The sequence below is a fragment of the Kogia breviceps genome, chromosome 17 (genome assembly GCF_026419965.1).
Source record: "Kogia breviceps isolate mKogBre1 chromosome 17, mKogBre1 haplotype 1, whole genome shotgun sequence".
Taxonomy (NCBI): Eukaryota; Metazoa; Chordata; class Mammalia; order Artiodactyla; family Physeteridae; genus Kogia; species Kogia breviceps.
The window spans coordinates 27,362,270-27,389,986 of NC_081326.1; the positions used below are offsets into that span (position 1 = coordinate 27,362,270).

The following is a 27,717-nucleotide window of genomic DNA, read 5'->3' on the forward strand; positions in this document are numbered from 1 at the left end:
AGCAAAAGCCATTTCTCTTTACCTCTTTCCTCTAGATGTAATCAAAGTGTTTGTATAGCTTAAAAGAAGAATTAATACAATCATTAATGTTACTGTAAGTGGTATTTGAGAGTGTATTTGGATTACTTAAGGAAAAAAGTGAAAATTCCATGCTTTATTAATTAGATTTTCCTCTTTGCGTTCAAAAGTCAATTTTTTTTGAAGAATGAGTACCAGTACATAAGAACACAACAGTTTAGCTTATAGCATGGATTGGAATAATTCTTTGAGTGATTTTTGTATGTAATCCTGTAATCCAATCAATATTCTTCATCATTTTCATATACCTTACAATTCAGTGTGCAAATATCTTAGACTAGTAGCCAGTATCTTTTTTTTTGGACAAGTTTAAACATATACAAAAATAGAAAAGTATTTTATAAAAATCCCATGTTCCCACCACCTATCTTTAACAGTTTTAACTCATGACCAATTTTGTCTCATCCCTACTCCTATCTACTTTCTCTCCTCCCAGACGTCAAATCATTTCATCCATATATGTTTTGGTGTATCTCTAAGGACTTTTTAAATAATATAATTGGTTAATATGTCTCTTAAATTTTTTTAATCTATAAATTCTCCCCTTCCTTTTACTTCTTCCCTTCCTCCCTCTCTTCCTCTCTTATTCCCTCTCTCTCTCCTCCTCCCTCCCATCCATCCATCCCTGGAATTTATTCAATAAACTAACTCCTTTGTCCTATAGAAGTTTCCACACTGTATAAGCTAATTAAATCCCTGTGGTGTCATGCATGTAACATGTTCATCTCTCCACCTTTATTTCCTGATTTCTGTAAGCTGGAATTGAATCTAGAGGTATGATCTGGTGGCATCTTGAATTGGTATGAGTTTCATAGGTGTTGGCATTAATTCCATCAAGAGGCACACATTGTCAAGTTCTGTCTTTTGTGGTATTAGTGACCATTGATGACAACTACCTAGATACATTATTTTATTAAGGGTCTTAAAATAGTGATATGCTCATGCTATCATTGCTTCTTCATTTACTTGTGAGAATACTTCTACAGAGAGAAATATTCTTCTTCACATTAGGTATTTATTTATTCTGAGATACAGTTTGTCCAGAAAAGGCAAGTTGAAATGTTTGATTTTTTAATCATATTTACCATTTTTCAAAATAATAAATTCCTCTATATGTGACCAATGAGGACTTTTAAAAAAAATTTTAGTATTGCTGTGAACTATATTGATTAATTCTTATTGATGCCTAAAGTATCCCAACTTTAGCCTATGGGAGGGAACCTATTTAAGTTTGTTCATGAGACCATTTGGCATGACCCCAGAGGTCTCTGGATAGCTTCCTGCTCTGTGGCATGACAAATGTTCCAGGCTTATTTTATCTAATTTCTGCTCCAGATTGACAGATCAAAGGGAGCCTTTCTACAATGAGTCCACAATGTGGTACTAGAAGTGCTTAACATTTATTGATTGTTGTCACTCATCGTTTCTAGGATTTTTCAGTGGACAGATATAGGAAAGTCTTTTCTTTTTTAAGGGAAACTAAATCATAAATTTGTACAACGATTTCCAATTTAGATGTAGAATTACAAGGCTGTATTTCTTTAATTCTGTAGTTAACACCTCTTTTCACTTATGTCAAAAATGTTGATTCCCAAAGATACTAACATAATTGCTTATCTGTTTTGTCCTATATAATATCTAATAGTTTAAGAATATAAACATGTTATAATTAAAATATTTTTACTGAAAACAGTTTGAGCTTTCTTTGAATTTCGTTTTGTCTTTAGGCTTATATATTCCACTTGAGTTCTACAGTTCAACTCTTGTGTTTCAAATAATTCTTCTCTGAATGGTTATGCTGTAACATTAACACATAATCGAATTTTGCTTTTGATATTTAGGGATTGCTTTACAGTTTATTTCTTTTTAATTTAATTTTGTTTTACAATCATGTATAAGATGGTTCCAAAGCCAAATCTAGGCATCAGTAGGCATTAGTCATCAATAAGAATTAATCAAAACAAGGTATGTTCAAGAAATTTAGCTTCTTTTCCTGTCCGTTCTATATTTTTCTCTCTTTCCTGGCTGTATGTAATACTTCTTCAAAATTTCTATTTTATGGTTTAATCCTTCATTTTCCAACAAAACTAAGGTTTTTTGTGTGTGTCTATACATGTGCATATGTATATGTATGTCTCTGTGTATATGTCTGTATGTATATATAAACATAAAAATAGACATACAAGTGTATATCTATGTAGATAAATATGTGTGTGCATGTGTTTATGTATGTATTTGTATTTATATTCCCCAGCCTCAGCCCGTGAGTAAGTGTAGCATAATATATTATGCATATGTTCCTCTACCTTGCTTTTTTGACTTAACTTATCCCAGAGGCAGGGACTTTTAATTCTTATTTTAGTTCTACTTCTGTTATATTAATGAACTTTCAAACAAGGTCTGTTTTCTGACCTTCAATATGGTAATAATGATATTCTGCCTTTCTCAAAAGATTATTTCTAAGATAAGTGAGACAGGGCATGTTAATGTGTTTTTGGAAAGTTAACTTCTCTATGTATAATGCTGTTCTTAGTTTTATAAAATGGGGCATAGAGAGGCTTATTACATTACTTAAGGTTCTTCTTAGAGATAGGATTAAATTTTTTAAAGTTCTGCTTAGTCTCTGTGTTTATATTTTTGACTGTGCCTAATGTGTTACTTTCTTACCATTAGACTGTGCTGAGGAAGGAAGTAATATCATGTTCTTAATTTAATACTGAGGCAAATTCAGGACTGAAAAAAATCTTCAGTTTAGCATATCTGCGTATATTACTGTGAGATTAACAGGTGTCCTTTCAATTTCATGAATAATTAATATATGCTAAGGAGTATAGAAATTTCAAAATGAAGATAAATAAAAATGAGAAAAATAAAATCATCCACAATCTTACTATCTGAGTTTTACCTCTGGAAACGATTTGTACATTCTTCCAGAATTTTATCTCCCTGTGTAAGCGTGTGTGTGTGTGTGTAAGATGGCGATAAGGGTATTTTTGAACACTCATTGTACTTGAGCATTATATAGGAGTGCTGTGCTGTGGTGAATTACAGAGGAAATAGGGGATGTACTTTGTGCCCTTGAAGTACTTCTGTTGTGCATTCCCCATATCTACTTGTGTGTGCTCCCTTGTGTGTGTAAAGAAATGTGTGGGATTGCTGAAGGAGTATTGGACATAGAAGGGTAAGATAGGAACTCAAGGCTCAGATCCATGAATTAATTAGTTGTGTGATCTTGGCAAAGTCATTTAACTCCTCTGAATCCATTTTTCTCATTCTGTTTCTCATGGAGTTAGTATGACTAATGTATGGGATCATTTATATAAAACTACTCAGTGCTATGTGAATGAATGAACACTGTTAGTAATGAAAACAAGCTAAAAACATATTGTATTGATAACAGGTCCTATTGATCACTGTGTTTTAAAGCCATTGTGTAAGGGTGTGATACACAAGATTATGAGCATTTATCATAAGTGCCTTAAAAGTTCTCCTAGTAGACTTGAGCAGGCTCATATGTTTGTGAGGAAGATGTTGGGATTTGTATTTACTGCTGTATTGTACTGTATATATCTTTACTATAGAGTTAAACTTCAGGTACTGCTAACATGTAACATTTATAAAGTGTGGTTTCACATGGTTTAGGAGGAGAATAATTGCTTTTTTATTTTAATGTAGGATCTATTTGGAAAGTCAGATCCATACCTGGAATTCCACAAGCAGATGTCTGATGGAAACTGGCTAATGGTTCATCGAACAGAGGTGAATATCTGAATTTGAAAAGTACTACAATTCCTTTGGAATTGTAGTAATCTGAATTTTTAAAAATTATGTATTTATAAAAATCTTAATCTGAGTTCAGACATATATAATTGCCAGAGACACAAAGTCAGCATGCTCATTTTTTTTTCTTTTAATGAAGAGGTGCTACTATACTTAATTTTTAAAACCCTATAAAGAACACTAAAATGTATACCAGTGTATCCCTCACCTAGATTTTTCAAATGGTCATAACTGCATACATGTGTGTTCTCTCTCTCTCTCACACACACATATCCATGCCCTTTTGCAAAACTATCCTTATGTAGGCTGCAGACATCATGGCTTTTCATCTTTAAATGCTACAGTAGGTATTTCTCAAGAACAAGGGCATTTCTCTATACCTCCATAACTGAGAGCATTAACATTGATTTAGTAACATCATCTAATATATCATTCATCTTCAGATCTCCCCAATTTTCCCACGTTTTATATATGTTTTGTTTTGTTTTGTTTAATACAGGATCCAATCAAGGTTCACATTTTGCATTTGGTTATTATGTTCCCAATATTGTCCTCTTCTCCCTACCTCCATTATACCTTCAGGCTATGAATCTCTTGAGTAATCAAGACCAGTATGTCCAACATACTGGATTCTTTTGTTTCCTCACAATTAAGTCCAGATCAAACATTTCCATCAAGAACACAGTATGTGTATCTTCCATCATCAGGAAGTGTCAGGATGCCCAGTACTGATGATTCCAGTCTGGGCTACTAGGTTAAGCTGGTGACCACCAGACTGTGCCATGATAAAGTCTCACTTTTTTCCCTTTGTAATTAATAAGTGATTGCAGTGTGATTCTTTGAGACTGCATGAATAACCTCCATTTCGTCCAGTGGTCTTAGCATCCATTGATGACCCATACCTGAATCACTTATATTGGGGGTTGCAGATACTCTTTTATCTCTCTCATTTTTATTTTTAGTATCATTATAGACCCATGGATTGTTATAGTATATTCACTGTGTTTATAATTCATTACTGTCATGAATTTTGCTGCTCATATTAATCCAAATTTGACCAGGAAGAGCTCCTTCAAATGGTTCTTGGGTTCTTTTAACATGACTCCATTAGTCTTTAAGCAGTCTCTTATTTTATGTGAAATTATGTTCTTAATTCAACGTGTACTTAACCTATCCCAAGTCTGGAATGAGCTATTTCTCTTATGGAACCCTATTCCTTTAAGAGGGTAGTAGTATTTGGACAGTAGGGTATATGAGTGCTCATTCTACTGGGATGTCATTGCTTTTAGACCTTTTCAATGGGCACAACGGAGAAATATGTTTATTCGTGTATGTATGTTTATTATATATACATATTTTTTAAATTTTAAATTATGAATTTAGACTATTTTTCCAATTCACAACCAACATAGCAAGGTTCTTTCTCAACCTTTCTTATTCCATATTTGAATCTTATGTCCTGCTGTGAAAGCTCTGGTTTCCAACAAAACCAATAATCTTCTGTAATTTTTAAGTGCACCTTAAGGGTGGATATATTTCCCAGTTTTTTTCTTTCTCACAATGTATCACAGTTAGATAATCTATCACATTTTTTCATATAACAGGTGTATAATATTATCTTAGCTAGGTTTTCATTGACAAAGTTGGGTGGGTGAAGAGGTGAAGGATGAATGATGAGAGTGGTAGGAATCTAGGAAAGGCAAGAACAAAGCATTAATGAATGGAATATTTTTCTATCTTGTCTTTAAATCTTTTTTTTAATAGGTTATTAAAAACAACTTGAATCCTGTTTGGAGGCCTTTCAAAATCTCTCTTAACTCCCTGTGCTATGGAGATATGGATAAAACTATTAAGGTAATTTGAAATTATACATATATTATATATATACACACACACTCACTGTTTTTATAAATTAATTCATTAGATAGTATTTAAAGAAAGAAATAAGTTTGAATTTTATTTATGTTATGAATAATAAAATAGAAATGTTTCTGATAAGTAGTCAGTTTGAAGGAGCAGACATTTTGAGTGATCTGTTGACCTAATGCTTAATCAAACATTGTGATTTTTATTTTTTTAAATAAAATATTTAATTTGTCTTCCTTTTAATAAGATTCCTCTGCTCTGTGAAGAGGAACATTTAACTACACTCTTTGTCTTTGGTGTGTCCTTTGCAGATAAAAACATGTTACTTTAACTGAGAACCCAGAGCTTCCTCCTGCCCTTAGCACAGAGCAGAATAGTGGTGACATTTTCTGTCACTGGTTTTTTCAGAGTAAGGTAAAATTTATTAAAACATTTGGATGGCTTTAGTTTTAGAGTTTTTAGAGGAAAGCAGAGCGGGAACAGGGAGCAGAAGCAGATAGCTAAGACTTTTTAAAAATGTTTTCACTTATAGCCGTTTATCAAAATAAATACATTATTTTTAAGACACTTTTATACTAGAGTCACTTCTTTACATAAGGTTCCAGATAGAACCCCTTTCTTATGTTCAGAAGTCAGCAAACTAAGGTGAGTTTTTTGTTTATTTGTTTCATTTTTTTGTTGATAATTAGTATGGTGAAAGCAGGAAAGGTGATAGCCTGGAACAAGCAAAGGCGTTAGTCCAAGACTTGACTTAGGCCCTTAACCAGCTAAGGAATCTTGGGCACGTTATCTAACTTCTTTACTTATATTGTAGAGAAAATAATGTCTACATAACAAAGTAACATAAGGATTAAATTAATGAAAGTGAAAAGTTTTATAAAGTCTTAAACACAGTAGAGGTGCTGTTATTATTGAAAACTACTTCATTTCTTAGATCCAAAAATTTTGTCCTCAGTTTGCAGAGAGCTTTAAAAATCAATGAGTGTGATTTGTGTGATATTTCATATAGCAGTGAATGTCTAGGTACAAAGTAAATAATAGAAAAGTAACTTTACAAATTACTTTTTACTGTTATATTAAATCTAGAACTTTTGCTTTTCACATTAAAAATAGTAAGTTGAAGCTTCATTAGATCTGAGAAGCAAGAAAGGCTGGGGAAAAAAGATGCCTAAACCGTAACTATTTGACTGATTGTAATGATATGTTAACAATGAAACAATGTTTTTTTAAACTTTTTTTTTATGCACAGTGGCATGCTTACAGGGCTATTTTGTTATTGTAAGTAAATTGATTTTCTGAGCTTTCTCTGATGAATGTCTTCCAATTTTTAAAAGTTTCTCCATTTGTTATGACTATATACAACTTGGTTTGCCACACCATCACTGTCTTTATTTCTTTAGTTCTGTATTTCTTTGCAATATCAGAAAGCCATACATCAGTGATTCTCTTGGTGTTTGGAAATTGGTTAGAGGTGTAGTAAAGAGTTATAGAGCAGAGAGTAGAATCAGAATCATCAAGTTTCTTTGCTGTAGTATGAACGTGCCAGTGTTATCACTCTAGCATGTATTATTATTTTCATAAAATCGTGCAAATAAGAAAAATAATCATGCATGCCTAAACGGGGAATGCCTTAGTGAATGCAGTATTGTGTGACGTGTGCATTCTTTTACATGTATACATATGCACATATGTATATATGCATATATTTCAGTTTCACAAACACTGCTGATGGTGTTGTTTAAAACAGCCAATATTACTAGTTTTTAAATTCTTGGGAAGGGAAATTAAATGACACAAATCGTTACATCATTTACCTCAAGCTGCATCTGAACATATGCCAGCATTATAAATGTCACATTTTCCTTTAGCATCAAACATTTGCCTTTAATGAGGCAACAGTGAACTTTTCTTTTATATTTATTATAATGAGTTATTGGGAATTACATTTAAAAAATGTTTTTACACTCCCTGAAGTTTCGGACAGTCTAAACATGAATAGTTTTAGCTCCTCCATAAGCTTTGTTTAAATAAAATCTTGGCCTTATCAGAGCTTGATCTTGTTGTCTTAGGTATAAATTGGAGTTTCCTGAGTGCAAGTCTAAAATGTAACATTCTGTTTTCCATAATAAAAAAACTCTTAAAAATGAAATTATTAAAACATTAAGATTGTTTTGACTTTATCTTAATTTTAGTTCCTCTAGAAAAAATTACTAAGGTCATTAATTTTCTTTTCTGTCAGATAAAGCGCTTTTGGTTTAAAAATTGAGTATCGGATATGTAGGGCAAGAGTTAGCAAGCAGGTCAGAATTGGTCAGTGACTGAAGTGCTGGGAACAAATAAAAACCCTTACTGTTGCTCAGAATTGCAATTCGAGACCTTGTTTGTTTTATTTATTGATTGTTTGATTTTTAGACTTTCTGAATAATAATGAAAATATAAGGGGTGAAAGACTTCCTGTTATGATAAGCACTCAATTCACCTCTTAGAGAACTGAGAAGAAAATAAATCACTTTGCTAGGTGAATATATATAAATCCTGAGCATTTTAGCTTGGTGATTAATATAACTTTGTAAAGGATTATAGCAGGATGGAAGATTGGCGTAGGGTAGATGCAAAGTGCTTCTCAGTTCCAGGCTTTTATTTTAAATCATAGGCTCTAGAAGGATTCAAAAGTTTCCTTGGCACAGATTTACTTTTTTGGTTATCACACAAGATATGTCCTCTTCTAAGACTATTTAATTCTTCTCCTACCTGACAAGCCTCAGTAGATATTGTGTGCAATGCCTGTAATAAATATTTGCAGAAAGAAATGTTTGAAATTACAAAGCACTATAAAAACATCGGTTATTTATGATCACAGTGAAGAGTTCACACCACCTTATTTTCTCATTGCAATGAATATTCAGGTATTCTTGTGAATATTTACTCTTTGGCTACATCTGTCAACCTGGTGCAAAACTACATGGAAATCAAATACCCTCAGCTCTCTTCTGTCTGCTTCAAGAAAGAGCGAGCCTTTAATGAGAGCCATAGCCAAGATTCCTGTCTTACGTGGAAATAAAATAATTATGACCCAGTATAGATACTTCCTCAGTGGATTAAAAACTGTTTTCCTGGAATTTTCCTTTTCATTGTGAGAGTTGTGATCCTCAGAATGATGCAAATCTGACTTCATAATATCTAATTCCTAATAGAAACCTAACCTCACCAAATTGCAGCTAATGAAATACGTTTTCCATAGTTACTAATCATCTAGAAGTTAATTATACAATTTTTAGCTGCCTAGCATACTGACTTCCTTTCTTCCTCCAGATAGATAGTGGCTTTTAGCCATTGTAAAATGATAACAAGGTAAAAAGCAGGTGAGAAAGAAGGTCTAATTCCATTTTGATTTTATCAGCACTCATAAAGGGCACATACAGGAACTGGAAACTGCTTAATGTGGAATTTGAACAGTATTTGTGTTTTTCACCTGCCTGTGATGTGTCCTAGAACCCCATTCCAATAGCGAGTGTTTAAAAGTGTTTCAGTATTGTTCCTCTAGGAAGTTAGTTCCTACTTCTCCAAGTAGGACTGTATGTTAAACATTTTCACTAATTTTAATTAAAAATACACTTCTTGGTAAGTCCCATTTATTGCAGCCAATACTTTTTAACAAAATTATATTGATTTTTATATATTTTTACTATACTTACTTCTAGGTAGAGTGTTATGATTATGACAATGATGGGTCCCATGATCTCATTGGAACATTTCAAACTACCATGACAAAACTGAAAGAAGCCTCCAGAAATTCCCCTGTAAGTTGCATCCTTGTGATTTGCATATACCTTATAGTTTGGCCCTGTATTTATTCATTTTTTCTCTTGGCATAGAAAATAGTTTTCCATGCTTTTACTCTATATTATGTAATACTCTGAAGTCTGTGGATTTTAATTTGTTTAGTAGTTGGATGATCCAAAATTCTTACTTGGGATGAATTTTCATTTATGTTTAGAGGTTTGGTTTCCTTTGTCTTCAGACAATTTATATGGTTTGATTGAAAATCCTTTGTTTTAAAGATCTTGGCATTTCATTGGTCACAATAATTAATATCTACACTAGACAAATACCTGCACTTGAATTGGGTTCATTTATTCTCCTTTTGGACATTTTACAAATTGGCTTTTACATTCTGCCTGTGGCTTTCCTCTGACTTGTCCTCGCCCAAGGGAAGGATAAAAGCATAGTTACGCTATTTCAAATTATGTAATATTAAGCTGCCATCTAATGGTACTAATTTTGTTAGGATCATTTGTCTGCCTTAACTACGTTCAGTTTATCAGTTATCATCCCCACATATTTCTAAGATTGCTTCTTGAATCTTTTCTGTCTGTCAGGCAAAGTGCCTAAAAACTATTCCAGAGTGTTGTTTCCCTTATTTACCTTTCTAGTTTGAATGAAATAAGTCATTAATTCGCTTTATAGCTTACTTAGAATAATATGAAATGTTTATTACCTGCTTAGAGACCTGAATAATGCTCTTGTATATAGCATTTGCTTCTGAAAATCTAAACATGAGGTTTAAGAGGTAAGAGATTATGGTCAGGTGAGAAGGTCTTTTTTACGAAGTCATGTAGGTGAGGTGACCCAAAAGAGAATACTGATAATTTTAGATCAAAACTTAAATACTAAATGAATAAATAAACCTTATTAGCTATTTGATTTAAATAATTGGGAGAAATGAGTTTTGAACAAACGTAGTGGGACTAGAATTTTCAGTAGGTCATGTAGAGATCTCTAGTCCTGTCCCTACACCCTGGTCACAAAGCCCAGATACTAGAAATAACAGAAGTGCTTGTGTGAAGTAAGGAAGGCTTTCAAATCACACTCAATGGTTTAAATGCAGAGATTGAATTAGGTTAACAGTTTGAATTAAAACAACAGCAAAATTCAGCTGTAAATATTCTATTTAAAGGTTTTTTTTTATTTTTAAAGGCAGAAATAATGGAAAATTATGAAAACCTGAACATTTAAAATAAAGCAAGCCACCTAAAAGAACTAAATATGAAGAGTGATCTGGATTGTTGTTTCACTGGTTTCAGTTTGTTGTTATTTTCCAGAACCAGTCAGTGACCTGTTTTTAGAAGATAATGAACCAACAGCTAACTGTATAATACTTAATGGGGCATGTAAAGTTCTCCTAAGTCCAGCTAACTTGATCTTTCCCTCCCGCACGACAGAATGAAGCTTTTAATATTGCCGTAGTGACAAGGTTTACCCACTGTTGTCCTTCAAAGGCAGGACTTTGTCTCATCAACTCTGTGTTCTCAGCACCTAGAACAGTGCCTGCCACTTGGGTAGACACTGTAAAAATGTGAATAAATGAGGTGAAGTAATACAGCTTTTTACCAACAACAATTCTGTTTAGGGCATTTCTGCATCTCTAATATTCAATAATTAATATGTATGATAAAGGCTGAGACTCTGGCAAGATCCTGAACTATCAAGGAATTTTTTTAACATTTTTTTTGTATCACTGTATCAAAAGTATTTAAAAATGTTTGATTCTTTGAAAATTAGTAATGCCTCTGTCCAAAGTATATAAGTTGCTTCTGTTAACCAGAAGAGGTGACTTATCCAGTATTCATTGAGTATCTCTTATTATTAGGCACGGCAGTGAGAATTTGAAGGTATAACTTGGAAGTGATTATACCCTAGGTATGGAAAAAAATTAATGAAATGAAATAATTGACAACACCACCAAGTATGTAACTAAATTTTATGTGGTTGTAGAAGTTTAATGAGATAGATGGAGATCAGAGAAGACTAGAGCAGGAGTTGATGTTATAGAGGAGGATGACTTTAACCAAGCCTTACAGAGGGATAAGTGGATAGGAGGTGGAAAGGAAGATGATCCGTTTGGAGGAAGAAACTATACTGAGAAGATGTAAGATACTAGATCGATTTCTACACATATTCCCAGTGGAAAGAGATGATCTTTGCTGCATATTTTACCATAGAGTTGGGCTTCATATATTTCTGTTTTCGGATGGTTGGTTTTTTTCTTTTCTAAGCAATGTATTTTTGTACTTTGTGTGGGTAACAGCTAGAAGTAATGTTTTATTTCCTTTATTATAAAGAAAAAGGTTATTACTCGGAGCATTTGTAAGGAAATGATCTACAGAGGCAAAATTTATACTTAGGAACTATATTAAAAGGTACACAATTTTAGAAGTGCTTTTTGGAAATATCACTGATAAATATTTCATATATATGACATAGTATGCAGTTGTTTCAGAGTTGTGTTTTGTAACAGACCTACATCAGTAGGTGGTTTGATTCCAAGAGAAAAAAGTCATTCATTTAAATTTACATAGACATTTCTTATATCACTAGTAATAATGAACATTTTTGTCTTCTTCCTACAGGTTGAATTTGAATGCATAAATGAAAAAAAGAGGCAAAAGAAGAAAAGCTACAAGAATTCAGGTGTTATCAGTGTGAAACAGTGTGAGGTCAGTTTCTCTTGACCACTTATAGTGTAATGAGATCACATTTTGAGTTCTTCTAAACAAACTGTTTGGACAGTTGAAAATTGCATGAGCAACTGGGCACCTTTAGGGAAAAGAAGAGAATAGGAAATAGTAGAGAAATCTTCCAAGTAACTTTGCTTCCAAGGTTTGACAACTTTTTAGCAAAGGACAAAGAATATCAAAGTTTTTCATTATCTTAGGAAATACAAGGTACCGTTGGCATTTTTCCAGCACATTAGTGGAAATGGCTTGCCTTAGTGCATCTATCCTGGTCATTATTTCAAGATGAGATGTTATGCGTGAAAGGGAAAAAATCCAAGAGATTTCTTATAAACAAGTGGGAGTTTTTGTTTTTGTTTTTAATCTTGCTTATTATACTTATTAAAGCTCTCAACATATTAGACTCATTGCTAGTTTCCTAAAACTTACAGTCAGTGTATTTCATCTTTGGCCATTAATATACTAATCTTCACATTGCTCTAATTATCTTGAAGTAAAATCTTACAGATTCATCACATGTAGGGGCAGAGTGCCTTAAATTCAAATGCAGGGGTGTTTTCCATATGTTTATATCATGTGCTGTTCAGTTTATAGATGGTTAAAAATATATGCCAGAGAGCTATTTGCTTTTCTTATGTAGTAGGAGAGTTTTAATTTTACGTTTACTATTTGTTTTTAGATTACAGTGGAATGTACATTCCTTGACTATATCATGGGAGGATGTCAACTGAATTTTACTGTGAGTAACACACTGAATTTTTCAAAATAGGGCTGTAACGTGATTTTTTTCCCTTCCATTTTGCAGTGTTCTTCTTTCACTGCCAGACTGACTTTGTGATGAAATTTATACAATCTGTTGAGTATGGTCTCCTCAGAGAGTTTGTCTAGGTTCACCCTCAAGCTTTTGGCCTTGTTAAATATATTCTCCTGCAAGAAAGCAGATATGTACAAATCAGTGATTATCCTGCAGTAATTTAAATAATAAAAAGCAGTAATCAAACAAACATACAAAAAAAACAAGCCCTATGCCTAAATCCATGGATGTAATAATCCATGACTTAAGACATCTAGAAAAATAGGGGTAGTAGGTTGCTTCATGCTGCGGCTTTAATTGTTTAATTGTCTCTGGAAATACCCATAGGCTCAGGCATTTGTTAGGAAATGGCAGTAGCAGGCCCTGGGATGAATGTTTCTGTCTCAAAATTCGATGTTAGTGTTTTCTTGGACATCAAGCAAGGGTGTCCCTGCCTTCATCTCAGTAACGGCTGCAATTGTTATTTGGCAGGTGGGAGTGGACTTCACTGGCTCCAACGGTGATCCAAGGTCTCCTGACTCCCTTCATTACATCAGCCCCAATGGTGTTAATGAGTATTTGACTGCAATCTGGTCTGTGGGACTGGTCATTCAAGATTATGATGCGTGAGTATGACTCCAACACATAACTCCCCGGAAAGGGCAGTTTCTGTATCGTCTGCTGGTTCTTTTATGTAATTGATAGGATAAGGATGCTGGGGAGGAATAGCTTTCTCCCTAAAATTTCTCTTGTCTTATCTTTTCTATTTTTCCCTTTGTGACAGTCTTAGTTAGTGTTTACCTTTGACCTCTAATCTCTGGCTGTGATTAGTTATAATGTATTATATATAGCTTGCTTCTTTAACAGCTGACTGAAGCTGGTAAGGCTTTTGTTTCTTTGATCTGGTTTCCTTGGGGTTTACTCATTTGGGATAAGTTATCTGTGTAATTGAAGTCCAGAAGACACATTTTGTAAACACTCATAGAAGCTATTTCTTAACATGTCTGTTTCCTTGGCACTCATAGTCAAATTATTTTCTTAATGGTGATTTTCAACAAGTATTGAAGGATAACTTGACATAATTGCTATAAAATATTTTGAATAGATTCTCAATGGATAGATTTTGAATAGATTTAAATAGGTCCTCTTGAAGGTTTAGTAAACAATAGGAAAAAAATCCACATTAATTTTTTGTTCTCAATCTATTAGGGCACAGTAAAAATTTTCACTTGTTTTTGCCTATTATTTTATGATAAAAGCCCTTACATATTTGATGGAGCTTTTCATTAATTTGTTATGACATTTAAAGAGATGAAAATTTCAGGCAAATGCAAACAAGTCTAAAGCAGGGGTAGCAGTTTCAGTATCAGCCTAATAGAATTTAAGACAAAATTCATTAAATATAATTTTAAAATTACTTTATAGGACACTTTGTTATATAATCCAAAATGAAAATATAATGGTGGACATGTTTAGTAACACTATCAAAATATTTCAATTGAAAATAGCTAGAAATATAGTAAAAATTTCAAAGTAACACAGTTGTAATAGGACTTAGATAAAAAGTAGAAAATTTACAGGGTTACTTTCTCAGACTGGTTCCTGGAAGGTAAAACAAAAGGTTAACTAAAAAAAGTTTACCACATGGAAATTAAAAAAACTCTTAAGTAGTTCTTAGATCAAAGAGGAAATCAAAGTGTAATAACAGACTATCTAGAAATAAAGGGTAATGAGACGACTGTACATGGTCCTGTCTTTATAGAGGAAAAGTTCTGGCTTTACGTGTTTTATTTTTAAACAAGAATTGAATGTAAAATGAACTAGCTTTTCAACAAAATAAAATTAAAGAATAGGAAGAAAAATATAGATATAGCAATAGTAGGAGATTCCATATACATGTTAGCTATTATGTGTCAGAGAAAATTTTAAATCCTTTCTATGTGGTGTTCATCAAATCCTCATACTTAGTTGTGAGATGGGTGCTGTTATCTTCATTTTAAAGGTGAGAAAACTGAGGCATAGGTGATAAAGTAACTTATCCAGGGTCATTCAGCTGGTAACTGGCAGAAACAGGACTGAACCTGGGCTGTCTGGCTCCAGAGACATGCCCTCACAACTCTGCTGTGCTATGCTTCCTCCAAACACACAAAATAATGACTTGGAAAGTCACCAAATTAATAAATTAAATGAAGAGATGATTCTTTGCAAGTTCAGCAAAGCTTAGGCAACCCTTTGGCAACACTGAACCCCCAAGAAAAAGAGAAAACATGTAGAATATGAGTTATGAGACAGATTATAAGCATAAATTCAGAAAAAATTAAAAATTATGTTAATGTTCTATAAAAGCTTATGCTATTTCATAGAAAAATCTAGGTTAAAGGATGATTTTTTTTTTAGAAAGCTATAAATTACCAAATTTGACTCAAAGAAGCAGAAAACCTGTATAACCGTGGAAGGAATGGAGTGGCTGCTCAAAGAGCCTCTCCTCACAAAGGCACCGGCCAAGACAGCCTTCATACATAAATTCTACCAAACCTATGAGGAATGAATTCAAACCTGAGAGAATCAAGTGAAAAATATTAGAAAGTGTGAAAGTTTAAAAGGTGGTCAGATACAACATAAAATAAAAAATCAACAGTTTTTCACTAACTAGCAAAAACCAAATGAAGAAATTATAGTGGATAAAAGATCACAATTCATAATGCAAAAAAAAATGAGAATGAATTTAGTAAAAGGTCTAGGATCTTTAGTGAGGAAAAACTACAGAATTATACTGAGGGACAAAGAAGGAAACTTGTTTAAATGGAAAGATATACCACGATTCTAGATAGGCAGATGTCACAATGATGGAAAATATAACATTTCTCCCTATATTAGTCAGTTTTAATCAGAATTGCAGTGGAACCCTGACAAAATGATTCTTAAAATTTTCTAGAGGGTAAAATGCATCAGAATAGTCAAGAAGTTTTTCAGGGAAAAAGAATGAAGGGGAATTGTTCTAGCAGGTACTAAAATTTATTTTAAAGCTATATATATATATAATTTGATTTAATTTTTTAGTGGTTTATAACATTATATAAGTTTCATATATACAGTATTATATATTAATTGAGTATGGGACTAGTACATGACCAGTAAAAACAAGTAAGCAGTCTTGAAGTAGACCCAAAAGTGTATGTGAATTTAGTCTATGATAGAGATGGCATTTGGGGGGAAAGGGGTTGTAACAGCTGTCAAACTGGACAGGAACTGGATTTGGATCCCTGACTCATGCCTGTATATGTTAGGATACTATTCTGTATAGACTATAGACAAAATTGCTGAAATGGCTACCCCAAAACAAAGTGGTTTTGACAAAATAGAGGTTTATGTCTCTTTCACGTTGCATCTCTAGAGTTAAGTAGTTCAGGACTGAGGGGCAGTTCTGCCGCTTATAGCTTCCACCCTAGGTCCGAGGCAGCTGCTGTGATTTTCATCCTTCTAGCCAGTGGGAAGAGGACCAAGGAACTGAGAATGCATGTGCTTTCCCTTTTAGAGTGTGATTGAGAAGTGGCTGACAAATCACTCTACTCACATCTCCGGCCACCTAACCACTGCCAGCCCAGAGAAGCTAGAGTACAGCTAGTGTGGTTGCCAGTAGCCCAGGGGATCCATAATTAAAAAGGAAGAGAATGGATACTGGTGTAGAGTAGCAGTTTCTGCTTCATATCCTACTCCAGATGAATTTCAAGTTTAACATCAAAAACAAAGCTTGGAAGTTCTAGGAGAAAATATATGTGAATTGTTTATAATCTTGCAGTGAGGACAGCCTTTAAGCAAGACAGAGAAGGCAAAAATCATGAAAGAATTTTTATGTGTTCACATTTATTAATATTACTAACTAAAAAAGGGAAGATATTTTAAACAAAGTTAAAGACAGACTATCAACCGGGAAAATATCGTGACATATAAGATATAGGTTCTATCCTCAATGCAAAAAGAACCATTAAGAATTAATATAAAAAAGAATATCCCTAGTAGAAAAATCAGTGTAATCATTACAATGTTTTATAATGGCAAGACATAGGGTGGCTATTAGTTGGGGGAGAATATCTATACAGTGGAATACTTAACAGCCATTCACATGATGTTATATATTCTGGTCTATAATTATCTCTAAACTTGGGCCAAATATTCATACATTTTGCTGCAGAAATGTGAGAGTTTTACAATGTATGGCATTTGTACCATGTTTCTGTGGCCAAATGTATGAATATTCATATTAAGCGGCATAAATAAAGGCTATAAATAACTTCATGTCAGTTGAGGTCAGGTTTTGCTGCCAAATGAGTGTTTTTGTAAACAAATGAAAAAAACTTGTGCTTTTAAAAACTTTATGGATTTATTTATATATTTATTTAGTGAAATGATAAACTATAAATAAAGTGTTATAAAATATTAATATAAAGTCCATTTTAATAAATATATAGAGATATTTTTCTCCTTCAATGCACAGAAAAATATTTAGAATGAGAGTTGCCAAATATTAACATTGGTTCTAATCTTTGTTTTATTTTTATATTTTTCTAAGATTTCAAATTTTTAGAAAATAAGCTCATATTGGTTTTATTATGAATAAAGATAAAAATGACCTTTTGCTTTTTTCAAATTTTCTTTTCAGTGATAAGATGTTTCCAGCTTTTGGTTTTGGAGCTCAGATCCCACCTCAGTGGCAGGTAAGAGGAACTCTCATTGCGAAGCTTTGCCTCCTAGCAAAGCAGAACAAGCCTCGTCAGTTCTTCTTTCATCTTTTGACAGGTTTCTCATGAATTTCCAATAAACTTTAATCCATCCAGTCCCTACTGTAATGGTAAGTTAAAAATAAACATGAATTTTTAAACTGAAAAAAGCTACTCAAATTGCCTCTCTAGGTTTCTTTTTGTGACATATTGAATTTTCTATCATGTAAAGTAGTAGAATTTTACCCCAAGTTGGTGGTTAGTATGGTAATGATAATAATGCAAATCACTATGATGATGATGAAGATTGCAGGCTAAGTTCTTCTACCTTAAGAGTTTTACTAGAACAAAAGATTCTCAATCCTGAGGGTAGATCCATAAGAATATGCATATTATTTTCACATATAAGTTGATTTTAAAATAAAACTTCAATGAAAACAGGTCATTCAGTATACAGATGATTTCTCAGATTAGCAGTTAACTCTCTTTGAAGAAAAAATGTCTAGCATCAAATTATTTGTTACACAGCGTTCTGTAAGGAGATGGGGTGGGCTAAAGAAACACAGAACTAAGCTCCAAGAGTAGCTTTCCTTTGTGTGGAAAACAGGGACAGGCATTTCTTTCATTTCACTTTTCTGTTTATCCCTCAAATATTCCAGTGCCTCTTCCTTTTTGCCACATTGAGCAATCAACCTAAAATGCCAAGTCTCCCACAAAATTATGTAAGACTGGACAGTTTGGAGGAGGAAAAGAGGTAGGGGAAGAGGCATAAAATTGTAGACAATAAGCTAATTTTCTGCAAAGGGTCCTTTTAACAATTATAAAACAAGGGAGAGTGTTCTTTCCTTCCCTCCCTAAATTATATTCATAAAGTAGAAGAGCATGACCATTTTGTTGAGAGTAGTTTGTATTAGGATTTTCTCCTTTTTTCTGAAACTCTTTCCTTGTACTAATTCAGTGTTCTTTCATGCACTTTCAGCGGCTGGTTGTGACTTTTTGTATCCCTAGTTATATGAAACTGGGAATATTTTTCTTTTCAAGAAATGTGCTTCAGGGCTTCCCTGGTGGCGCAGTGGTTGAGAGTCCGCCTGCCAATGCAGGGGACACGGGCTCGTGCCCCGGTCCGGGAAGATCCCGCATGCCGCAGAGCGGCTGGGCCCGTGAGCCATGGCCACTGAGCCTGCGCATCCGGAGCCTGTGCTCTGCAACGGGAGAGGCCACAACAGTGAGAGGCCCGCGTACCGCAAAAAAAAAAAAAAAAAAAAAGAAAAAGGAAATGTGCTTCATGCTTATGATGAAATTGGAACAATTTTTGGAATTTGTTGTAATTAGATTTTATTTATTGCAAGTAAATATGGATGACATACCATGGGATAATTCATTTAAGAAGTTCATTTACTCTGTGAGTAACATGAGCCCATCTTTGGGCTGCCACCAAGCACAGCTTTTCTGCTTTTGGTTTAGTCTGGAAAAAATAATCAATTTGATGTTAGACAGAGGAAATACTACAGAGAAAAAATACAGCCTTATTTTAAGACAAGTAAGTTTAATCCCCTTTTCCTAATTAATCATCGACCTTAGTTGCCCAGAAAGAACATGTCTAACTTGTTCCTTTGATGTAGTGGAAAGATTTTAGCATAATTTAGCTTTAGTTGAGGAATGGAAGGCAATTGATGTTTATGAAGAAATTTAATTAACAGTTTTGTATACCTTGAGATTGAAAAGCAAGCTAGATGATAGAAATGGAAGAAAATATTACTATTGCTGTGGTTATGGGTTAAATTTTTCTTTAGCATATATCATTACAGTAAGATCCTTCTGCTGGCCTATGTTAATATTATTTTTGTAACTACTGGACTGACTAACCTCTAGTTCCATCCTCACGTTATGCATGTAAAATCACCTCTATGTATAAATTAGTTACATTCTCAAAGGTTGTTCATAAGACCTCTTATTCCTAAACTCAAAGTTCCTAAGAGGAGTTTATTAGCAAGTGGAGAGACTTGGTCTTGTGAAGCTTTTAAACCAAATATATGCTTTTCCTCCTTATTGATCTATGTCCTGCTAGACATTTTTTAAGCAAGAGACCAAAACAGGTTTACATTAAAAGTCTCCTAAGATTTTCTTGTTAATCTTAGCAAAGCACTGTTGGGAATTTCTAGGATTTCTAGTCTCTTACCTACATCCCAGACACTCTGTTGTGTATTAGGGGCAGATTCATAAGCAGTGCTTTAATCAAGAATGCCAACTTTTGATAGGTTGTACTATTGTAATCAACAGTCTTTAAATCTCAGTAACTTGTAATGACAATAATTTATTTCTTGCTCACTTTACAAATCACTTGATGCTTGGCTAGACTGCTGTGCTGCTCTGTTTCTACTCATTCTGGGTCTCAGGCTGTCTGGGATATGCTGTTCCCATGGCAGAGGGAAAAAGCAAGAGAGCTGGCAAAAACAGGCTGTGATTCTTAAAACATCTGCTTAGACATGGATGTCATATCCATTCATATGCACTGGACAAAGCTAGTCAAATGGGCCTGCCCAGTCTTCCATTACATAATGCCCAGCAGGCCTAAGGTGCACCCCATAAACAAATGCTTTAGTATTTCTGCAGCAAAATGTGATAAATAACCTAGAAGTGAATATTTGCAATTAATATAGTGTACTATACCATGCTTAACCTTATATGATATTTTTGTAGAACCTCTGGTCATATATGCAAAAGTTTTTCCATTTTATCAGTTACTTTTTCTTACCTTGTCATCAGTTGTATGCTGCAGCATCTTTTGTATGGTTCTTTTTCCATCAGAGTCTTATTCCCAAAACATATCAAAATTAGCCAATATAACAACCCTACTTTAGACTAATGAATAATTTGGCTGAGGTGAAAACAAATGCCTTCTACTGGGGGAGAGTAAAGTTTATAGGTTTTTTTTGTGTGTGATAGAGCATAGCTATGGAGTTTTGTAATTCTATATACCTTAGAGAACTCCTGAATATAGAACTTTTGACTGTTTAAAGCACTGTATGTTGGTATATAAATTAAATTAGCCAGTATGGTGAAGAGTAAACAATTAAATTGTGCTTGAGAATTTTTAATCCTGCTTTTTTTATCTAGGAATTCAAGGCATTATAGAGGCATATCGGGCCTGCCTTCCTCAGATAAAACTCTATGGACCAACTAATTTTTCTCCAATCATAAATCATGTGGCCAGGTTTGCTGCTGCAGCCACACAACAACAGACAGCTTCTGTAAGTGCCCTGTCACCAGGGGGCAGGGAGAATGTGGACTGGTTGTTGTTCCTAGAGCCATTTTTCTGTTTATTTGGTCTGCTGAGATACAAAGACAGGGCATGAAGCAATGATATATCATCCTTGGTTTGGGAGTAACATCTGTTGTTAAATTAGTGATCATTAAGAACATGACAACAACAAAACAACCTGTATACTTATAAATTTTTTCTCTGTCTTTTGAAATAATTTTCTCAGGTAGGTTCTCAAAAAAATTTTTTTTTGAAGTAGCCTTAGTAAGTTTAGGCTTCAGGAGACCTACCACTTCAGTTGCTGTTGCAAAATTACTAACCATACTAAAGAAGTTTGAATTAGAGAGTTGGACCCTGTTGGACCCTGGATACCAAACCCCACTCAGCTTCAGTATCCTCAGAAATAAGGGATAAGTACCTCATGCAGTTGTTGAGAGAGTGAGAGAAGATAATTCATATAAAGTGCGCAGTGCCTGAGTCAGAGTAAACACTCAGCACATGACAGCTACTATTATAAATCTTATTTTCATTTTAGACTTAAATGGCCCAAAGGATGGAGTACAACTTTATGTAACATTGTACCACTCTCTAAAATGATTTAATCAGAGATGATGGGATTGAGAGAAAGATTTCCCCACCTTGAACCGTATCCATTTTTTAAAAAGTATGTTTTAGTCTGATGAACGATTCTACTTCCTCCGTATGTGATCTTTTAAGAATGGAGTTGCCACTTGCTCCCTTGATAGGTACTTTGACATATTCAGTACTTCAGTTAAGTCATAATGTTTCAGTGGTAACTGAAAGTTTAATCTCTGACATTTAGGTGTCTTGCTTCTGTGTATTTATGCCAGCCCTCTTTTGTGGTCTGTTGCACTTTTAATGAAACTACAGTTTTTGTATCAGTTAATTTCCTTGTCACCAGAGAATCTTACAATATTTCATATAGATGGTATCCTGGGTAGAGACTGACAAGGAAAATGAGCAAGAAAGAGACTAAATGACTCATCAGGCTGGAGATGTCATTAACCATTGCTTTTTTTTTTTTTTAACACCTTTATTGGAGCATAATCGCTTTACAATGGTGTGTTAGTTTCTGCTTTATAACAAAGTGAATCAGCTATATGTATACATATATCCCCCTATCTCCTCCCTCTTGCATTTCCCTCCCACCCTCCTTATCCCACCCCTCTAGGTGGTCACAGAGCACTGAGCTGATCTCCCTGTGCCATGCGGCTGCTTCCCACTAGCTATTTTACATTTGGTAGTGTATATATGTCAATGCTATTCTCTCACTTCATCCCAGCTTACCCTTTCCCCTCCCTGTGTCCTCAAGTCCATTCTCTACATCTGTGTCTTATTCTGTCCTGCCCCTAGGTTCATCAGAACCATTTTTTTTTTTTTTTTAGATTCCATACATATGTGTTAGCATATGGTATTTGTTAGAGTCTAACCATTGCTTTTATCGTTGGGGAGTTCAGCTGGCTCAGTGGACATAATTGTCTTTCTTGGCAGCAATATTTTGTGCTCTTAATCATTACTGATGGCGTGATCACAGACCTTGATGAGACCAGACAAGCTATCGTTAACGCTGCCAAGCTGCCTATGTCCATCATCATTGTTGGAGTTGGAGGTGCTGACTTTGGTGCCATGGAGTTTCTGGATGGTGATGGCGGAAGTCTCCGCTCCCCGTCTGGCGAGGTAGCCATCAGGGATATTGTCCAGTTTGTGCCTTTCAGACAGTTCCAGAACGTGAGTACCACTCCTCCCTACTCTTCATGCACTCTAAGGTGTTTGAATACAGACCTTTGCTGGGCTGGTCCATAATCAGGCAGTTGAGTAGGTGTCTGGGGTTAGAGTGTGTGAATTTTCCATTTTAAGAGCCTTGATTAAATTTGGCAGGTTTTTTTCAGGTTGTATACTTGTGTGCCTCTTGCAGTCCATGTAATAAATTATTTTAAAAGATGTTGTTGTGAATGTTTTATCTTTACCTGTGTAATAACAGAAAAACTCTATGCAAGTATATGATGAATTTACCAAACTAGAAGTTGATTTGATGAAAATTATAAACATTAAACTGTTTTACCCAGTTTAGTGGTAACATCTTATAAAACTATAGGTCCAGAATCCTAACCAGGATATTGACTTTGATACAGTCAAGGTCCAATATAGCAGGGTCCCTCATGTAGCCCTTTTATAACCACACCCACTTCCTTCCCATCTTCATTCCCTCCTTAACCCCTGGCAACCACTAATCTGTTCTCCATTTCTATATGTTTGTCATTTCAACAATGTTATATAAATGGAATCATACAGTATATAACCTTGACACTGGCTTTTTTTCACTCAGCTTTATTCTCTGAGAGTCTTCCCAGTTGTGAAATATATTCCTTTTTGTTGTTAAGTAGTATTCCATGTTGTGCGTGTACCAGTTTGTTTAACCATTCACCCAATGAAGGACATCTTCAGTTGTTTCCAGTTCTCATCTATCCCATACAAAGGCTGCTGTAAACATTCGTGTACAGGTTGTTGTGTGAACATAAGTTTTTATTTCTCTGGGATAAATACCCTAAAGTGCAGTTGCTGGGTTGTACGGTTGTTGCATTTTAGTTGTTAAAGAAACTGCTGAACTTTTCTGGCACAGTTATGTCGTTTTACATTCCCACCAACCAATGTATGAGTGGGGGTGGGGGTGGGGAATGAGGTGGATGTGTATTAAAAAGGTGGTAATGTTAGGGATCTTTGTGATGATGAAACAGTTCTGTATCTTGATTGTGATGGTAGTTACACAGATCTACCCAGATGATAAAATTACATAGAACTACACATGTGCACACCTACACACACACACACACACACAAGTGAGTGCATGTAAAACGTGAAATCTGAATAAGTTCTGTGAACTATACCAGTGTTGGTTTCCTGGTTTTGATATTGTACTAAAGTTATATAAGATGTTATCTTTGGAGGAAACTGGGTGATAGGTACGTGGGACCTTTCTGTACTATTTTTGCAACTTCTTATGAATCTGTAATTATTTCAAAATAAAAATTAAAAAAAAATTAATACCAAGTGAATGAAAGGCCCACATTTAAAAGTTAAAGAGCAAAAAAATTATCATTAAATGCCAAAATGTGGGCAGCAAAAAAGTACTTGATAAATGTTTGTGAGCATACTCAGCATTCTTAAGTAACATTGGTTTACTCCATGTTTTATGGACAGTACCTGAGACAAGATACAAGCTAGGAATTGGGAACTAACTGCTTTTTCCTAGTCTTTTATCAAAATGCCAGTAAAAATTTGGTTGCTAATAAAATCGCTTTGATTTTATTTTTTCACAAGGCTCCAAAAGAAGCGCTTGCTCAGTGTGTCTTGGCGGAGATCCCCCAGCAGGTGGTAGGCTACTTCAACACATACAAACTCCTTCCTCCCAAGAATCCGGCTAAGAAATGAAAGGAGCCCTGGTCGCCTGAGCAGAAAGAAGTCTTTTGTGCTGTGTGGAGCAATGGATTTCTCTCTGACCCCAAATCATGAATCTGTCATTTTACACACTTCTCACGAACCCCAGCATTTATGATGCAAACTTAGTTCTCTATGGATTATGTCTATTTAAAGCATTCTTTTTTACTTTTTTCGGAGGAAAGTACTAACTTAATCTTTGCCCAATCAATTCAGTGATTGCTAGTGATTTACAGTAATTGCAGTGAGGCTATTTGGATTAGAAACTGGTGTGAGAAAAGCGGATTTTGTTCTTGTGGTTGTTTACTTTCATATGACGAAAATGCTGTTTTTGAATGTTTGTAAATAAGAAAGAGTGGAAAATTGTTGAAATGATGCGATTTACAGGTTGCTGTGCTTTGCTCTAGGCAATGTATGTTTTATAAGCCATTGTCCATGCCTGACAACAAGAGCTTCTTAAATTAGATGATATTGAATTTGTTTCTGGAACTATACTTAGTGCTATTCCATGGGATAAAACTACCTTTACTTGTGCCTGAATTTTGCTGCAATTTAGACAGGCACAGTTCAAAACAGCACGGATCCTCATAGGGCTTCATGAAAAGTACCGAATAAGAAGGGATGGCACATATTCAGTTCTTAAAATTGTACAGTCAACAAGTAAAAGGAACCTCATGTAAGTAAGCCATTTTTATTTGTCTTCCTAGATCTTTCATTTTCATTATTGAATACTGTAGACATGGTCAGATTTGACCTTTTCATTGACTGTATGTGACACTCAGGATTCTGTATCTGCATTGATGATAGGTAGCCCTAGATTTAACATTATTAGATTATTTTAATTGGAGTTTGTTAAAATGGTTAGGACTGGTTTATCCAGGAAAACTATAAGGACCAAACATATAAGGGGAAATTCAGAATTCTACTTTCTTTTAATCAATGAAAGACGTTACTTATTAAAAGAGACAATGTTTATACTTTCCTTGTTAAGGTTCCCATATATTGATTTGTACATTTGTGTAGATTCATTTAGATATTCTCTCTTTTTCTTTTTAAGTAACATTTTTAGTCTGATTTTTTTAAACTCATGATAGTGGTTATTAATCAAAATCATATTTTACGTTTCAATAATGTGCTATTTCCTAAATCCAGAATGTATTGTATTAAGCATAAAACCTGTTATAACTTTTAAAAGAGATCCAACTGCTGCATAGGATAGAGTGCTTTTTTTTTCTTAGTAGAATTTTTTTCCTGATTTTTACCCTTTAGAACATAATAGCAAACATTACTTTTTCAGAATAGATTCAGTAACATTTTACTGAGGAGCTGTGTGCCAAGTACTATGCATATCTGTGTATTGGCCAGTCATCTTGAACAACTTAACATTGAGAATTACGTGTTTATTATGGATCTGTAAATGGATGCACCCTAAGCCTATCAGTCTTACTGAAAACTTGCACCACAGCTCAGGTCTCTTGTTCCCTGAAATGCCTGAAGCAAGTGAGCTTTCAGCCACAAACAGCTTTTGGCTTCCCAGAAACTGCTCATTGCCAAGGTCAGTCTGAGAGGGGATCTACTCGCCACAGTGGTTGCCTAGCCCAGGTGAGCAGTTAACATTTTTCCACTTAGCTAGCTCTCCTCTGGATATGTGTTGTTAACCTGAAGGTACCTAACTAGTAGTCTGTTGCTCTATAGTATGTCTCATTAGTTGACAAGTCATCTTGACATCAGTTAGGGGAGGAAAAAAACTGATGATTCTTCCAATAGTTCGGAGCCTTTGTTGTCTAAGATGTCCTAGTTTCAGTTATCTTTGTGTGCTTGGAAACAGCATACATATGTTACAATGGTTTTCAGAATTTTTTTTTTAAACACATGAAGCCTTTAAAAGAAACGATTTTCATATGTTCTCAGTGTATGGTAAAAACAGAAGTAGAGGTTTTCTGTTTAAAGCTGGGGTAGGGTCCACAGCCCCACTCACTGGGCCTCCTCCTCACTCTCCTGAACCAGATCCTGGTAGCACCTGAGTCACCTGCACAGGACACCTGGAACCACTGGTCATGAGCATTCATTGTTTTTATTGGCCAAATAACAGTATTTCTATCACCACTGTCGAATTGATTTGGTCTTCATAACTTTATATTCTGATTTTAACCAAAATTGTTCCCTTTCGAAAATTAATTTTGTATTATGCAGTCTTGATTTGGTTCATCAGTAGATGCTATTATTCATAAGACCTGTGATTCCAGCAAATTAGAGTAATTGATACCTTTTTGCAGTTTTGAATAAAAGCATTTATAATTTCTAAATTATCATGTTATAAAATTCTTATAGTTTCAACATTTTACCTCATCACATGCTGATATAGTGTTGTTTTCCATTAAAATAGCCCTTTTCCCTATTGTGCCACCATTCATTCAAGTGCCATTAGTTCTTTTTTTTTTTTTTTTTTTTTGCCATTAGTTCTTAAAATGCATTTAAAGAAAAAATAACCAAGTTTACTTTCACACTTCATATAAACAGATATATTACAAACATATATTAGGGTGACAGTGCCCTGGATAGATGTAATATTTCTCACATCTGCCTGTACTGAGAAAATAGCAGTTAGCATGGTCATATCACCTTGTGCTTAGAATTGAAAATTTTAAGATCATAAAAATTTAAAGTCAGATCAGGAATTTACAAATATCCGTTTTGGTAGTGCCTTAGGCAGCCTTTCCAGAGTAAATTCAGGGCAGTGTTGCTGCCTCTGCCTTATTTGACATACTTCGCCTTTTTCATTTTGTAAATTTTCTGGAAAGTCATCTTCAGTAAATTTCTCCTAGTTTCTTTATGTGTGTGATTGATAGTCGTGGAAGTGACACATAAGGTAAGCTAGAAGCTTGATTGAGATCTCAAGAGACTATTTTGTGCTTTTATGGATCTCATACTTGATAATAAATGCATAAGTTACTAATATATGAATTGATGTTAAATGTATCTTGCATCTGAATTTCCTTTGGATAAAATTATTTCGTGGTGTGAGACAGTAGTGCCTTGTTTTCATTTTTATTCTTTCTCTAAATGTTATTCATTGAAAAGTTAGAAATAAAGTTAGTATTTTAATCAGCCTGTATTCCATATTTTACTGAATTAAACAGCTTGGGGGGATTTTGTTATTTTATGGGATGTATTCACTTAAAAGATATTGACTGCATTCAAGATATTTTTCAGGGTGCAGAGGAACCAAGGGAAAGGTTCTCCGCTTAG

At 34.3% G+C, this 27,717-nt stretch overlaps 1 protein-coding gene across 3 annotated transcripts in view; it reads left to right on the forward strand.

Moving 5' to 3' along the window:
- Window positions 1-27,576, forward strand: part of CPNE3 (copine 3) — a 51,961-nt gene extending 24,385 nt beyond the window's left edge. For all 3 annotated transcript variants that reach the window (XM_059043567.2, XM_067017548.1, XM_067017549.1), the window contains 11 exons: window positions 3,754-3,837; window positions 5,623-5,712; window positions 9,426-9,524; window positions 12,135-12,221; window positions 12,919-12,978; window positions 13,525-13,658; window positions 17,693-17,747; window positions 17,830-17,881; window positions 20,868-21,001; window positions 22,525-22,761; window positions 24,352-27,576. In XM_059043567.2, the coding sequence (XP_058899550.1) occupies window positions 3,754-3,837; window positions 5,623-5,712; window positions 9,426-9,524; window positions 12,135-12,221; window positions 12,919-12,978; window positions 13,525-13,658; window positions 17,693-17,747; window positions 17,830-17,881; window positions 20,868-21,001; window positions 22,525-22,761; window positions 24,352-24,462 (1,143 nt within the window). In that variant the 3' untranslated portion in view covers window positions 24,463-27,576. The remainder of the gene's footprint in view (window positions 1-3,753; window positions 3,838-5,622; window positions 5,713-9,425; window positions 9,525-12,134; window positions 12,222-12,918; window positions 12,979-13,524; window positions 13,659-17,692; window positions 17,748-17,829; window positions 17,882-20,867; window positions 21,002-22,524; window positions 22,762-24,351) is intronic.
- Window positions 27,577-27,717: the final 141 nt, after the last annotated feature.